Here is a 15457-nt window from a genome sequence, read left to right as displayed (position 1 = left end):
CAGAGGTATGGACAAGATAAAGGGAAAAAACAATATGTTCTCTTCAAGTCTATTTATTGAGGTTAATAAGGTGGGATCGGAGAAAAATCATCTTTTAAAGAGTTTCACAGCAATAAGGTATGAGTTCCCATTTCTCCTTTCCCTTGGTTTCATCATTTAGTATTTGTTATCAATTGTCTTGGAGTAGCTACCAGGCATCAATTAGGTCGTGCTCACTTCTGGCATGTTTCTTTTCACCATTAAGACACCCTAAGTTCTTAACTACCTTCCTTTTCAATTTCTTCCAGAAAAAGTGCACCGCAGATATTTCCACATGGCAAGCAATGTGGATTTTCATAGCTCATGAGTTAGAAAGTGCTTTCCCACACCCTTATGATGGAAACAGAACACAGCACTTGAAACCACTGGGGTTTCCTACAGTTAAATCCTCATCCTTTTTATCCCAGTCTCTTCCTTCCTGTTTTCTGTTCTTATCACATCTCTGCAGTGTGGACAGTGTCCCTGCCCATGGCAAGAGGCTTGGAACTAGGCGATCTTTAAGGTCCCTTCTGCCCCAAGGATTCTATGATTCTATGAAAGAGGATCCGGTGAGCGACTTAGCAGGTGACTGAGTGAGTACCACTGGGTCATTTCTTTCCCACTTGGGCAGAAATACCTCCCACTGACATTTCAGGCAAACCCCCTACGTTTAAACCAAAACCTAAGCTGTAGTCTAAGAAGTCGCTAGCAGAACACAGACAGCCCGTCTCACGATTCTATCATCAGGCTCCCAGTGTTTGTGTGGATGCTCCAGAAGCTCTCTGAGAAGTACTAATCTACAGCAGAAGGGGAGAAGAAAGCATTTCAGCTCCCTGTCCCAACAGCCCCCAACATCTAAGCTCCTGGATCCTATGCGGACCGAAGATTTGATTTCCCTTTACATGACAAAACCAGACAAAAGCACCACAGACCACAATCTGACACCAGAGACAGTTCACCCAGCCACCTCCAACAGTTCTTCTCTCACACAACTGCCCTTTCCCTCCACAGATACGCTCCCTGTCTAACGGGGCTAAGCTAGGGAAAGTCCCAAAAGCCATTCCTGACACTACACTCTTTTTCACGTTGCTTGGAGTACCTGGAGAGCAGACACAGGTCCTAAGTGTCGCCAAACACAACAGAAATGCAGCCTTCCGACAGAGCAATACAGCAGTCAACCACTCGCTTCCAGTACACCACACTGGTGTGGCACCGCACCCACCGCTTGCTCCTCTCACCACAGGTTATGGGGTAACCACACCACAAAGAAGGGGGAGGTCTTCTCCAGTCACTGGACGGCACCTGGTCCAACCACCCCTGCTCAAGAAGGGCCACCCAGCAACCTGCCCAGGACCATCCCCACGTGGCTTTTGAATATCTAATTCTGAAACGGACTTTTACAAAAAGCATCCCAACAGCTGAACTGCAAAGACATCTGCAACACACACAACAGGCCCAGGTGTTTGGGGACTCTCTCCTCCCAATCTCAGTCTTCACCCACCACACACGTAAAACCATGCCCGACCAGCAAAGGCTTCTCACCATTACTGCCCTGAAATTATATCCAGCAGCTTACTAGGTAAAAGACATGAAATCAACAGAAGTCTGATTAAATTTGTTTCACTGTGTTGAAAAAGCAAACCCCAGGCAAATCAGTGCAGGACAACGTGTTGATGCAGTCAGTGAAGGAGGAGCTCTCCTCCCAATCTCAGCCTTCACACACCAAACCAGGAAAACCTTGTGAGACCAGAAAGGCTTCTGACCATTACGGCTCTGCCACAACCGTCTTTAGCCATACACCCCAAAAGGGATTCAGCCCCAGGTACCCTTCAGTACCATGAAGCGTAGGACTTCCCTACCTAAAATGCAGAGTTGAGACTGTTTGGAAATCAAAACACACCACCTTCCGAAGAAGATGGCACGACAGGTCATGGTTCAGCCTTTAATGAAAGGTGGGAACCACAGCCCCGCTAAGCTCAGAGAACAAATGTGGGGAGCTCCGAAGGCAGTCAGATCGCGGGCTGAGCAGCTCACCGCTCCCCATTGCGATTGTGTTTCTCACCACTCCGAGCGCTGTGGCCACGTGTGACCTGCTCCAGCTTTTCAGAACACTCCCACCACAGCCCGTTACCTTCAGCGACTCCCAGGCTGCAGCCCGCACTCCCGGCAGGGGTACGCCACGTCCAGGACCGGGTGCCTGAAGCTGACAGCGCAGCGCCGGCACTGCCGAGTGGAGACGGCACGAGACGGACCGTTTCTAACTGCCACTGTCTCGTGGTGGTTTTGAACCCTGAAGATCCTGAAGGGTTGCATGCGTTTTGCTGAGTGAGAGACTTCTCTCACAGCTCCAGTCGGACCTATTTTCTAGACAATATGGAGACAGAAACCCACCGATTTAACCATCCGTCCATTAACTTCATTTTAGATCCATGAAGGGACTGCTTCTGAATCTCCTCTTTGTCAGCAGCCAAGGTTTGAGAAGGATCATTTCTGGGGTGCTTGGGGCTCATGGACCGTGGCCCGTAGGCCTCACAAGGGAAGATGCTCAACACAGGTACCCTTTCATCCAGAAGAACACATATGAGCTGCTGCGAGAGCCTGGATACTTACAGATCCAAGCCACCAAAGCAGACACTGCAGGTAAGGAACCTTCTCTAGATCACTATGAACAGAGTATATTAACTGCTTACCCTATCTAGAAACATTTGGGGTTGAGCAAACACCAGCTGTGTTTGAGAAGCAGTGAGTTCTGGGGACTGAACACAATTCTCTCTCCTCTAACACAACTCTTCACAAAGCCAGTTCATCCTGCTCCCGTATTGCCCTCTCCTATCAGAGCCTCCACTGCCTCAGTGATTATGGTGCTGGTTTATTTTCTGCATTTTATATTCTTCTCTGCCCCCCTTTGTTATGGAAGTGATGGCACCTGACATTAATTTCAAGGTGGAGATAAACAGCTGATTTTTTTAGCAATAATTATCATAAGACATAAGTTCCTGACCTGTTTAATAGGAGCTAGTTGCAATGGCTATAAACTGGAGAGGGGCAGATTTAAAGGAGACATAAGGAAGAATTTCTTCACTATGAGAGTGGTGGGGCACTGGCACAGGTTGCCCAGGGAAGCTGTGGATGCCCCATGCCTGGAGGTGTTCAAGGCCAGGTTGGATGGGGCCTTTGGCAGCCTGATCTAGTGGGAGGTGACCCTGTCGATGGCAGGGGGGTTGGAACTGGATGATCTTTAAAGTCCCTTCCAACCTTAACTATTCTATGGTTCTACGATTCCATGATTCTATTCATACATCTTATTTTGGTTTTGCCTTGCTTTGCATTGAGTTTCCTTTCAACACTGGGCTAGCCACAGAGATGCCCAGAGCTTTTCCCTGAGATAGCTCTAATTCAGAATTTTTCATTTAAATATTAGCTAAGTGAAATATTTTTTCCAGCTTCCCTTAACTTCCACTGGCATACAGAAAGCTCCGTCTGCCATCACTTTGTCCCACTTACCTAACTTTCCATTTGCTCCTGCTCCCACTGAACGCAAATACCAAAACATGCAGTGGGTTTAAAAGGAGCAGCCTTTACTAGAGCCTTCCAAAGTTTTTCCCAATCATTCTGTATCTTACACAGAATTGTCCACCATGCTGAGTATTTCATGCTCTGGATGTGGCATAACAGTAAGCTGTGGTCTCACTACTGGCACTGAAGATTTTGCCATTGAAACAAAAAGAGCAGAACTGGATCATCCTTGGCTGCTATACATCTCATTGCTGATAATGGGGGCTGCCTGGCAACTCCTGTCAAGGCAACACTGCCAAGGAATGGATGCTTTCTCCTATGTATTCTTTCAGAACTTCACTTTAGTTCCTTGCTTCTTGCAGAACCAATGCTTGTACAATCACTTGGCATGTCTGCAAGCGTGTACTCCCAGTAACTTTCGTACCTGTTTGCTGATTTCAACAACTTCCACATGCAGAGATATAAAAAATAGTTCTGGAAGGTGTTCCTACATGTGTCAGGAAAACAAATTGCTTCAGAAAGGGCAGGGGGAATTTTATAAACATACCTTAAGAAAACAAAGTCTTGGAACAATTCAGTGAGAATTGGTTTTGCTTGTACTTGCAAAATATAAATTCTTCGTATTTGCAAATAATAGCTGTGTTTTGCAAATACATGTAGGAAATGAGGCTTCATTAGTTCCTCTGCTTGTGGAACTGCTTATTAATCTTTGGTAAGGATTTATTATCCTACAAGCAGTTGTTGCCAAGTTTTCTTAATAGCCACTTGCAAAGGGCTTTATCCTTGTGCCTTTGGGAAGGGCCAGTCAGTTCCATATGCTGGGATTTTGCTTAGGTAAGTCTTTCCAAGAATGCTGAAAAGCTGGAGAAAAGAATTATACTTACAGATTTGTTGAGAGTCTTGTTTTACTGTATTCAGACCAGTATCTTAAAACATAATACTTAATAATTTTCCCAGCTGTATTGGTGGGTCCTCTTATAAGTCTCAAGGTCCATAGTGCTATTTTCTCTAGAAGGGATGCCTGTAGTGCCATTATTACATTATACCCAGACACTCCTGGTTTTCCAGACTAGCTGTTCTTAATGAAAAACGAAAATCATGTCCTCATGTTAGAAGTTCAGCTGATTCGGCCTTCATTTTCTCAATGCCTCTGGACCTGAAGAGTTTCTTCCTGTTCCCGTTGTTGTTCTTGTTATACAATGCAAGCATAACAGCTAATAATGGCCAACAGGGAAAAAAAATGGAGAGAATAGATAATTATTCAGAACAGAGGCCACAGAGATATTTCCAAATAGCTAGCACAGTTGTCAGAGAGGGAGGAAATAATGCACAGGATCATAGCAGAAAACTTTCCAAAATTTCCAGTGAATTAAGCAAATCATGAAACCAGCTTCTCAGAAAAACACGTCTCCTCTTGCACATTTCTTCAGGCCTGAAGGGGGGCTCACAAGCGGCAGCATCCCCCAGCTGCCTCCAATCGTGGGAGCTCTGCAGTTGGCTAATGTCTCTGCAAAACCCGTGCTTAGATTTGGGCTTCTCTTTTTCCCCCTGAAGCCTTTTATTTTATAAGGTGTTAGCCTGGCTTTGGGAAGTTGGCTATGCAAAGCTATGGCAGAGCAATGGGACAGAGACAACCTGCCCCTCTCCTGCAACACACCTTCCCCTCACAGCTGCTGAGCAGTGCTGCCCACCAAAAGCAAGTCTGAGAGTTTGCCAGGGTGAAGACAGGGAAAAGGAATGTGAGATCTGGCCCATTACACTGGTCAGCATTACAGGATCCTCAGCAGAGGCCATTGTTATTGAGAAGGGTGGAGACCATTCTCTATGACATCTCTTTTTGCCTCAGCCAAACATGATAATTCCTTTTTTAGATATGTCTTTGTTAAACTAAATACACTTGTTTGTTTGTTTCTTATTTATCCCATATGTCTAGAGAAGGTAGGATGAAATAGGAAAAAAATTGTAAGTTGTCATGTAATTGAAGATGATGTCAAACTGTGCTTATAAACACAAGTGAATTTAATTTGAATGTTTCTCTTTTTTCCTTGCGTATAGACCCCACACACGTACTGATGTATCTTCAACCCTTCATTGAAGATAAGGCCTTTGTTTCTGCCACCAGAAATGCTTCTGTCACTACAGTAATGAGAAATCACCCAGGATATTCTTTTCCGAAAGATATTTATATCTATATTGTCCTGCAGACCTTAAGACTAGCCCCTCCCTCAAGTGCCTTTGGCAGTTGCATTCTTTTTTTTAATGATTCTTGTATTTTTTTTTTTTTGCAAGATGATAATTTTTGCATAGCTTGGAGCAACAGTTGGAGGAGATACACAACACACTCCTAAGATTTTAAGATAATAAAGATGGCATATCTGGCCAGGGTTTAACATTGCATCTGTACTGATTGTATGGACTTTCCTTCTGTATAAGACATTCCTCGTGCCCAGGTTGGTAGGCACTTGGATTAGCTGAAGCAAGCCTGCAAGCCTCCACCACACTCACTTCCCAAAACGCCAGCAATGTGTGCAAGCCCTAGAGGACTCTGTCTCCCATTATGCTCCAGGATTAACACTCCCAGTGCATGGCATAGCAGGATCTGCATCCCAGAGCACAGAAAGGACCTATACGCTCAGCTTTCAGTGCATGACTGGGTGCACATGCGAGGACCATCATGTTTAGGCTCTGAGCACGAGAGCTCAGGTTATCCCCGGGGTACCAGTGACCTAAAGACACCATTTTGGACTTGAAAGTTGCTTTTGTTATTAATGCTGCTGAGTCTCTAAAGACAACACAAGTTACAAACTGCCTATTCCCAAGCAGTTGTTGTGTAACTTTGCTCCCACCCCCAGAGATGTTGCCTGCCATTCATTTAATGGGCTCGGTTGAGCTGGGAAGTGCCTGGGGGAATCTCTTAGCTCCCGAATTAACAACAGAAGGGGTCAGTCCTTGCCGAAGGTAGCAGTCACATTGTGTTTCCTGAGAATAAGGGAGGCAGAGAAGGTGCCATTTCCAGCTGGGAAAACACTAACTTTTATTGTACATACAATGCAGAATAGAGGACCAAAGAAGAGGTATTGAAGGAAGGTACTTCTAGAAATGATGACAGGCTTTCTAGGCAAGAAAGGAGCATTTGTGAAGAGGGAGGAGGGCATGGGAGAGGTTTTCGCAGGCCCTCCCAAGCTGTTCATCACTCCTGCAATCTGAGTTTTATATAAGATACCACGGAGCAGCACAGAGGCCTCGTGGGCTGGCTGCTGGTGGAGGCTGGAGCAAGGTGTTCCTGCAATCTGGTCTCAGATGTTCGAGCTGGGTCTTGTTAATAAGATCCAAGAATTAAGAGCTTGGAAGTGCTTAGGAGCTCAGTGTTTTTTTTTCCAAGAACGTGATCGCTGAGGCTGAGCACAGAACCTGCAGTTTAGGGCTGGAGTAGACTTCAGTGCAAAATGAATTTCCTGCCAATCAGCTGAATATCCTGAGACCTCACTGGGAAGCGGAGAACTTTGCTCCTCTGTTGCAGGTAGGGTGATATGCTTGGGGCTATTCCTTAACCGTCAGGACACAGCCATGGTTTTTCCCATGCGATCCCATTGCTGGACAGGACTTTTTTGAGACAATACCAATCAAGAAGAGTTGTGTGTGCATAGACTGCCCCGGCTTGGACCTGTTGGACCATGGGGACTGTCCCCTGTCGGAAGTCATAAAGGGAAATACAGCATTCACTATCTGTGGCCTGTGGGAGCCAAGATCCAGTTAAGCAAAGGGAAGCCTCATTAGCCTCAAGGAACTTCCTTAAAAGCAAAGGAAGAGGGTGCAGTTCAAAGACAGAGGGATACCATGGGATGAGCAGGATTGCAAAAGCCTGGAGGAGCACAGGGCAGGAGATCTGAAGCTCACAGAACTTGCTCTGCCCTGCAACAGCAGCAGCCAGCAGCTCACAACTAGCGGCCACTGACCAAATCAAAAGGAGACCGCTGGTCCCTGGTAGAATCTGGAGACCATATTCATAAGGATCCCCTGTTAGTGAGCACCATTTACTGCCTAGTCATATCTGACAGTGAACGTGATTTCCTGCATGCAAAAGGAAAATTAGGCAGCAAAGCCTTCATGCTGTAAGATGAAGGGCAGAGCAGTACAGCAAGGCCAGAAATCCCAGCAAGGGGCTTGCAGTGGCTCTAAAGGTCTCAACAATCATTTCCAAGTTGTGGCAGCATCTCAGACTGTATAGGAACTCTGTTTAAAGCTTTTATGCTCCACTCTTACCCCTGTTCATTAGCTCATTTCATAACCAGAAGTTACCAACTTTCCTCTCTCTGTCTCAGGTTTTGGTATTAATAGCATTTATGAGGATTGGACTAGGATTATGTGCAATTATCAGTGAGAAAACCAGAGAGTCCAAAACAGAATAAAAGCCCAAAGAGAAAAAAAAAAAAAAAAAAAAAAAAAAGAAAAAAAAAAAAGAAAAAAAAAATGGTATCATGCATAGGAGGGTGAGCTCCTTGTTCCCACTGGAGGGCCCTCAGTATTTGCAGGACTGCTGCTTGGCCTTGGCGTGCTTCCTCCAGCAGCATGTGACACTGCACCAACATTAGTGAGCGAACGTGGGAGAGCTGGTAAGTTTGGTTGTGTTTGGATCCTCCTGCTTTTATCCAGCTGCTAAAACAGCTGAAAAAAATACAAGATGGTCCCATTTCCACAGGCGCTTTTTCTGTTGATGCTACAGGAGCGATCCTGCAGGTCAGTGGTGGGAGCGAGAGATAAACAGGAGAAGCAAGTTGTCCGTCAAGATGAGATTTGTGCAGTGGAAACAAGCGGGATGCAGTGGAAACAAGGCGGGATGCGGCTTCGCGCAACGCGATCCATGGAGGTTTCCCTCCCAGTGAATGAGGGAGATGCTCTGAGGCAGCGGCCGCCGCGCGGGGTCACGGGAAATGGAGTCGCCCCCGCCTACGCCTACGTGCGCGCCCCGAAGGCGCAGAACCACAGTTCCCGGCGTTCCCCGCGGCGCCCCCGCCCGCTCTCTCAACCCCCGCCCTCCCGCGAAAGCCCATGGGAGCTGCAGTCCGAGCCCAGGGGCGCCGCCTGCTGGCCGTGTGCACCGCGCTCCGGCCCCGCTGCCCGGCTCCCTCCGCGGGAGGCGGCGCCCGCGCTGTTTGCGAACGCGGCGAGTCCCGCTCGGCGCGGGACGAGGAGAGCGCGGGCGGTGCCTCTGCCGGGGAGCGGAGCCGGCGGCCCGGCCCGGGGGCCGGAGCAGGGGGCGACCCCTCCTCCTGCAAGGCCGGGCAGAAGCGCCGCTGCCCGCACCGGGCATGGCGGCCACGGCGCCGGAAATGTCCCCGGAAGCCGTCCCTCCGCTCCCGTGATGCCCCGCGGTGGCGCCCATTCGAGTCCCGCCGCCCGCCGAGCAGGAGTAGACGGCGGCTCCGCGTCCCGGTCCCGGCGGCTTCACCCCGGCCCTGGATGGCCGCGGCGGGGCCAAGCGCCGGCGGAGCGAGCCGGGGATGGCGTGTCCTTCGGCGCGGGTGTCATCCCCGGGAGAGCGGCTGCCGCTTCGCCCGCCACCTCCTCAAGCACGTCCTGTACCGGCGGCAGCAGCTCCCGCTGCCCTACGAGCGGCTCGGCTGCTTCTGCCGCCGGGTGAGGGGCCGGGAGGGAGCCCCGGGGGCCGTTCTGTCCCGGCCGCGCGTGTCTGAGCGCGGCAGCCGCTCCTCGACTGTCTTCAAAATGTGCTACGTTTAAAAACGGGAATAAAGAAGTTGTTGAGGAAAGCACACCTAGAGAAGCGGCTGATGCCTTCCAGCACGGCCAGGCTGGGGCTGGGGTAGAGGGCACCAACGAGGAGAGGATACCTTACCCTTGCTTGCAAAGATGATTTTGAAGCACCAGGCCCAGCCCAACTGGTGAAGAAACTATTCTTTTCCTTGTATATATGGAGTACTGTCCGTGCTGAAAAATCCACAGAGTAGTCACACCCCAGGAGATTAAAAAGACTTGCAAGACTTTCTGTGCAATTCTGTTAACTAAAATATACCTGATTCACCTAGCAGTTGTCCCTCATAAGTCACCCAGCTCTCCTGTGTTCCCAGACTAGGAGCCCTGGAGGATTTTGCTACAGACATAGAGCAGCTGCCCCAAAAGTAACTGTAGTTGAAAATCAGCTGGCAGCTGCAGGCTTTCTGCAGCCTGAAGCAAGGAGGCATGTCTTGAGACACCTAATGCCATATTTTTCAGTTATTTTTAAAGTATTACTAAAAAGAGGGTCCTAGTGGGAAACCAATGGGAAAAAAAGCACCTAGGGGCTTCTGAAAATCCTGCTGAGTTCCTGTCTACATCTGCTGTCTGACCCCAAGACACTTTATGGTCAAGTAAATGTGCTTTGCTAAATGTGACACTGATTTTGTGTGCTGTGGTACAATGTGACCTGTGGCCTGGGTGATTAAAAGTAGCTGCTGTCGCCAGATGTTCCACGTGTCTCCTTAGACTGCTTATTTAAAGTCCTGACAACATCTACCACCAAGCAGTCCAACACCTAGTGGGCCAAAGGACTATTTCTGTTTGCTTCAAGAGCTGTAATGTTGAAGCATTTATCTGAAGTAGTTTGAGGCTGTGCCTATGATGACAACTGAGGGGTGAATGATTTCAGGAGTATAACAGGTTCCTCTTAGGCCGGTGAAGTGTATTCTATGATTTCTTTCACCTCACAATTATTGTAGTTCAAGAACTATACTGGGCTTGCTCTTGGGAAGTCTTACCGACACACAGCATTCACATTTTCATCGCACCTTCAACACTGATCTAAAATTAGACTGTGTTCCTGAAATGAATATATTGCTCTTCAATATGCAGGGTGCCAACTGAACAATAAGTTGTGGTGTATATACTTAGATAGTATTATCCTCGGGTAAGACAGGAAGATTTACTTTTTGCCACACCTAAGGTCATAAAGTAAATAATAGAAATTGTTTTCCAAGTGGTCTGCTTGAAAGTTATAGCAATTTATTAGCTAAGAGAACCATTTTGCCTGGTAGCAGAACTATAGATAAGATAGTAAAATAGGTAAGAGAAGTAATGTTATAAAACTCTAAATAAATAGATATCAATAATCTAACCCAGCATACAAATCTAGAGACGTTATTGCTATTTTTTTAAACTCAGGAATACGAACAAACTTCCATATACTTGGTATAAATATCCAGACCTCATCTTATTTGAGTCAATTCATGTCAGTTTAATAAGAAGAATGGTGCCAACAATTTTATAGAAAGCTCCACGTGTTTTTTGACTCTGGAATGTCTCCAAGCGAGTCACACTCCTAAAAAGAATTTTTGGCCATCATCCTTCAGAGGCCCCGGGGGCCGTTCTGCCCCGGCCGCGCGTGTCTGAGCGCGGCAGCCGCTCCTCGAGCCGAGCGCTCGCTGGGGCCGCGTTCTTTGGTGCCCCCGCGGCGGCGTTTGGGAGCGGAGCTCCGGGTGAAGGGCCGGGAGGCCTCAGCCGGTTCCTGGCTATCTCCCGTTGTCCCCTTTCCTGCTCAAAGCCTGTCACTGTTTGGTTTGTTACTCAGACGGCTCGAAGAAGAGAACAGTGTTAAGTGGCTTTGGAGTGGCGGCTGATCTCTAAGAGATGACGCTTGTAATTCCCGTGGGAATGGATCAGTGGCGTGATTCCGATTCACACTGAGTAGCAAGAGAGCGGCCTTTCCGTGTTCCTCTTGGGTCTCCTGATTCTATATGTGGGTAACGATGTCTCTTTAACAGGAGCCCTTTGAACGCTCTGTGACTTCCAGGGATACGATGGGCCGTGCTCTCTGCAGAGTGCCTTGGGACTAATGCATCCTAATGAGGAGATGTACTACTCCTGTTTTACTTTGTTTTCCAGGATGAAGATGCGAGTAAGAAGCCACCCTCCCTAGAGCGGGCAAGCAAGAAATGGCAGCAGCTGCTGACAGACCTAGAGGGACTGTTCCAGCACGTGGAAGTAATATTAAGTTTGACACGGGTTTCTTGTGTTCTTTCTCTACTTGGAGGCACTGTTATGAGCCCCAGGGAGTTCTATGAGCTCAACTTGGAGAGTATCTGTGAGGGCAGTGCTGAGGAGAGCCTGGAACGTGCCTCCTGCGTTCGCAAGCTTTTTCGCTCCCTCTTTGTTGCGGATGTCTTCAGTGAACTTGAGGACCTGCCTGTGACCTGCCTGTCGTGGGCACTGTTGTCATGCTCCAGGGGCACTGCAGTTGTGCTGATGACTGGAACACTGACCGTGAACTTGTCCTGTGATGGAGGCATCGACATAAGCGCCTCACCTCATCAGCCTCTGGCTTCTACTTGGGAGGACTATGTCTGGTTTCAAGCACCGGTGACCCTCAAAGGCTTTCGAGAATGACCTGTGCTCTGTGGAACTCTAGTGGAATATTGAATGAGCTTTGGTGATGCTTTAAGGGACGCTGACTTTATCAAATGTAACCGCATATTCTTGTCTGTTTGGGTCTCTTCTTCAGGGCATCTGCTGTCTTCCTACAGCTCGACCCTGTTCCTCTGCCCTCACCTCTGGAATTGTTGTTGAAAGCAAATACCTGTTAAGGTACAGCCGCACCTTCACCACCCCCCCACACCACCCCCCCCCCGAGTGATTCTATAAGGACGTGAGTTGTGGCACAGGAGATGAATTGCTGTGTGGGGAGTAAAAGTTTCCTGTTGTGTGCTTACTGAATTGGCAAATACTGGAGACAGTCTTCTCTCTCCTGGCTGTTTCTCTGGTAACAAGTACTATGTTAGCTGATTGTTTGGGGCTCTAGATAGCGTGTGTGAATACACTTGGCCTTTGCCATCAAGGCCATCACTGTTCTTTGTCTCTCCTGCTTCTGTAAAAGGAGAACTTTCCCTGCAGGCTGATCAGGCCTGAGTACTCAAGAGTTTGCCCTGTAAATCCTTTCAGTTACTTAATAATCCAAAGAGTGGGACTGGGAGGTCTCATACCTAGCACCGCGTTGTACTGGTGATGAGAAGAGGCGGAGCAGCCCTGTGGAGGCAGGGAATTGCATCTTCCTGGTTTTTTGCCTAACCTTTAGTCCAAGAGCCCTGACAATCAGTTAGATACACAGTTACAATTAAAAGTAAGCAGTTCCTGCTCTAACCCTCTTCAGAGGAAGCTGGGACACCTGCCTCAATATCCCAGTTTATGTTTGCTTAAAACAACCACAACAACAACAAAGTCGATTTCTTGTTTACTTTCACCTCTTAGAAGTCTTAGACTTTAAATGTTTCTGACAGGTGAGGAAGAGGGGAGTGTGATCAAATTCAGCATTGGCTTTACCTGTCAGATTCCCCTTCCAAGTCCGAATGTATTCCCTGGAAGCAGAATACGAGCCTTTCCTTCTGGCCTGGTGTCTGACACAAAGTGGAGGAGGAGGAGTAGAGCACGGAGTGTCAGGACTAGACAGTTGCTGGAGGCCTCTTCAGTCAGCTGGGTACGCCTGTAGCCTAAGGAGCTTAATGGCTCCAATAGCTGTCCCGTTTAAAGAGAAACTGGAGCCTACTGGTAGCGAGGTTGCTTGGAGTTTCTTGCTAGCAAGAACTGCAGGGTGGGGTGGTGAAAGTCCTTCGAAAGGAGAGTAAAGGTTGAAGTAACCCTCTGTGCTTGGTGCCTAATTTAACTCTGGCCTTTTGGAACGAAACAGGACTATAGAACTAGGAGGAAAGGTAGTTGATATTTTTGAGCTTGGAGAACACTGGGAGTGCTGTCTCTGCCTTCTTATGTGTTAGCAGCTGTTTACGACGTGTAGTAACTGCTAAAGCTGGCTCTGGAGGAGAAACTGCTAGAATGCAGAAGGCTGCTGTGTGTGCAGCTGCCCACTTGACTGTGTACTTGCAGGTCTCATAAATGAAATGTGACCTGAATGTAGCGTGTGTGCAGGAGATGAAATCCCTTCCCACTTCCACCCAAGCTGTTTGTAATGCATATTTCCGGATGCTAACGCTCAAGCATTTAAAGAAGGCTTGAGCAGAAGCCTTAGCTCTGAGGAACAAGGGCCGAGTTCTTTTCTCCTCACTTCCCCAACCGAATACGATCTTACCGTGGTGAACTGTTGACCTATTCTGTTCTAGTTGAACAATGAATGCAGCAATGACGTGGTGCCGGGAATGAAAGAAGACAAGATGCTTTTTGTTGTTGTGATGAAGCGTTTTTGAGGTTAACAAGGTAAGTGCTATAAGTTATCCAAATAAAATATTGGCTTGTGTGTGTGATGACATTGTTTTTATTTAATCGCTCAATATCAAGGTTCTGCTGGTGGCAGAGGGACTCGCTTCCGTTCCGTGTGTGTACTTAAACTGCAGGTTCACAGCTGTTCCACCTTTGTGACAAAGTGCATGATGTGCCAGAAGCTCTGGTTCCTCGGAGGCAGCAAAATGCCCTCCATGTGGCACGTAAGAGTGAGTGAGGAGGTTCTTGAAGGTGTCCTTTGCCCAGGCACGTGGTGGATGTGCTGGCTCCCGAGGGAAAGCTGCAATCCCTGTAGCATCGTACACTCCATCCCTAGAAGACTCAACTGAGTTAACTGCATCTTTGAAAGAATGGAATGGAAGTGAGTTCTCTTTATTTGGATGACTCTTACAGTACTGAACTTGTTAAACTCAAGCCCTTCATGACAACAACAAAAAAAGCATCTTGTCTTCTTTGGGACGAGTTATTTTCTCCTCTGTCATTGCAGCGACTGGTCATGATGGGGGAATGAATAGGAAGTGCTGGGAACTAAATAATTGGCTCTGAACCTGGTGTGAGGAGCAAACCTTTGGCTTCTTTGATCATGGGTTGACAGGCAAATCACCAGGCTTGTTATCCAAGGATGGGGTCCACCTGTCCCCAAGGGGCGAAAGGATACTCCCCAAGAAGAAAGCAGGGCTCATTCCTAGAGCTTTAAACTAGATGTGAAGGGGGAGGGGGCCGTAACTGGGCTTGACTGAAAAAAGCCTGGGAATGTCACTCCTCTTTCTGAGGGGTGGTGTGCTGGCAAGGACCCTTGGTCTGCCACCTGTCAGGAAGTGAGGAATAGCACTTAAGTGGCACCTCAGAGGGGTTGGATAATTGAGTGAGTAGTCGCTTAGGAATTAGGACTGTTCCCCTTAGGAGCGTAGCAGGATGAACAGTCCAGCCGAAGTGCATCTACAGCAACACATGCAGCATTGCAATAAACAAGGGGAACTAGAAGTTATTGTAAGGCAGGAGGGCTACGATATAATTGCCATCAGAGAAACGTGGTGGGTTCAGCACTGGTGAGGCTGCACCTTGAATACTGTGTTCAGTTTTGGGCCCCTCACTCTGTGAAAGAGATTGAGATGCACGAGTGTGTCCACAGAAGAGCAATGAAGCTGGTGAAGGGGCTGGAGAACAAGTCTTACAAGGACTGGCTGAGAAGACTGGGGTTGTTTAGCCTGGAGAAGAGGAGGCTGAGGAGTGACCTTATCGCTCTCTACAGCCGCCTGAAAGTAGGTTGTAGAGGTGGGTGTTGGTCTCTTCTCCCAAGTGTTAGGTGATAGGACGAGAGGGAACGGCCTCTGGCTGTGTCAGAGCAGCTTTAGATCGGACCCTAGGAAAAGTTTCTTCTCAGAAAAGGTCCTCAAGCACTGGAACGGGCTGCCCATGTAGGTGGTTAAGTTCCCATTCCTGGAGGTATTTAAAAGACAGGGAAATGAAGGGCTTAGGGATATGATTTGGTCGTGGACAGGTACGGTTGGAATCGATGGTCTCAAAGGTCTTTTCCAAGCTAACGGTTCTATGAATCTTTCACTGCCAGCAGCACGTCATTGCTGCATTCATAGTTCAAGTGTAACAGAATATGTCAACAGTTCACTGCAGTAACATTGCGCTCAGTTGGGGAGGAGAGAAGACAGGAACTGGCCCCTTGTTCCTCAGAACCGCAGCTTCAGCTCAA

General features: G+C 48.0%; 1 protein-coding gene across 1 annotated transcript; it reads left to right on the top strand.

Moving 5' to 3' along the window:
- The first annotated feature begins 8466 nt into the window (after positions 1-8466).
- LOC128851891 (MAD2L1-binding protein-like) lies at positions 8467-12141 on the top strand. Its single transcript, XM_054064097.1, is given in 4 exon segments — positions 8467-9171; positions 11410-11727; positions 11730-11776; positions 11778-12141. Coding segments are annotated over 4 exon segments (1086 nt in total). The 5' UTR covers positions 8467-8583; the 3' UTR covers positions 11911-12141.
- Positions 12142-15457: the final 3316 nt, after the last annotated feature.

Source organism: Cuculus canorus, chromosome 3 (assembly GCF_017976375.1).
Source record: "Cuculus canorus isolate bCucCan1 chromosome 3, bCucCan1.pri, whole genome shotgun sequence".
Lineage (NCBI taxonomy): Eukaryota > Metazoa > Chordata > Aves > Cuculiformes > Cuculidae > Cuculus > Cuculus canorus.
This window is presented reverse-complemented; position numbering and strand designations above follow the sequence as displayed.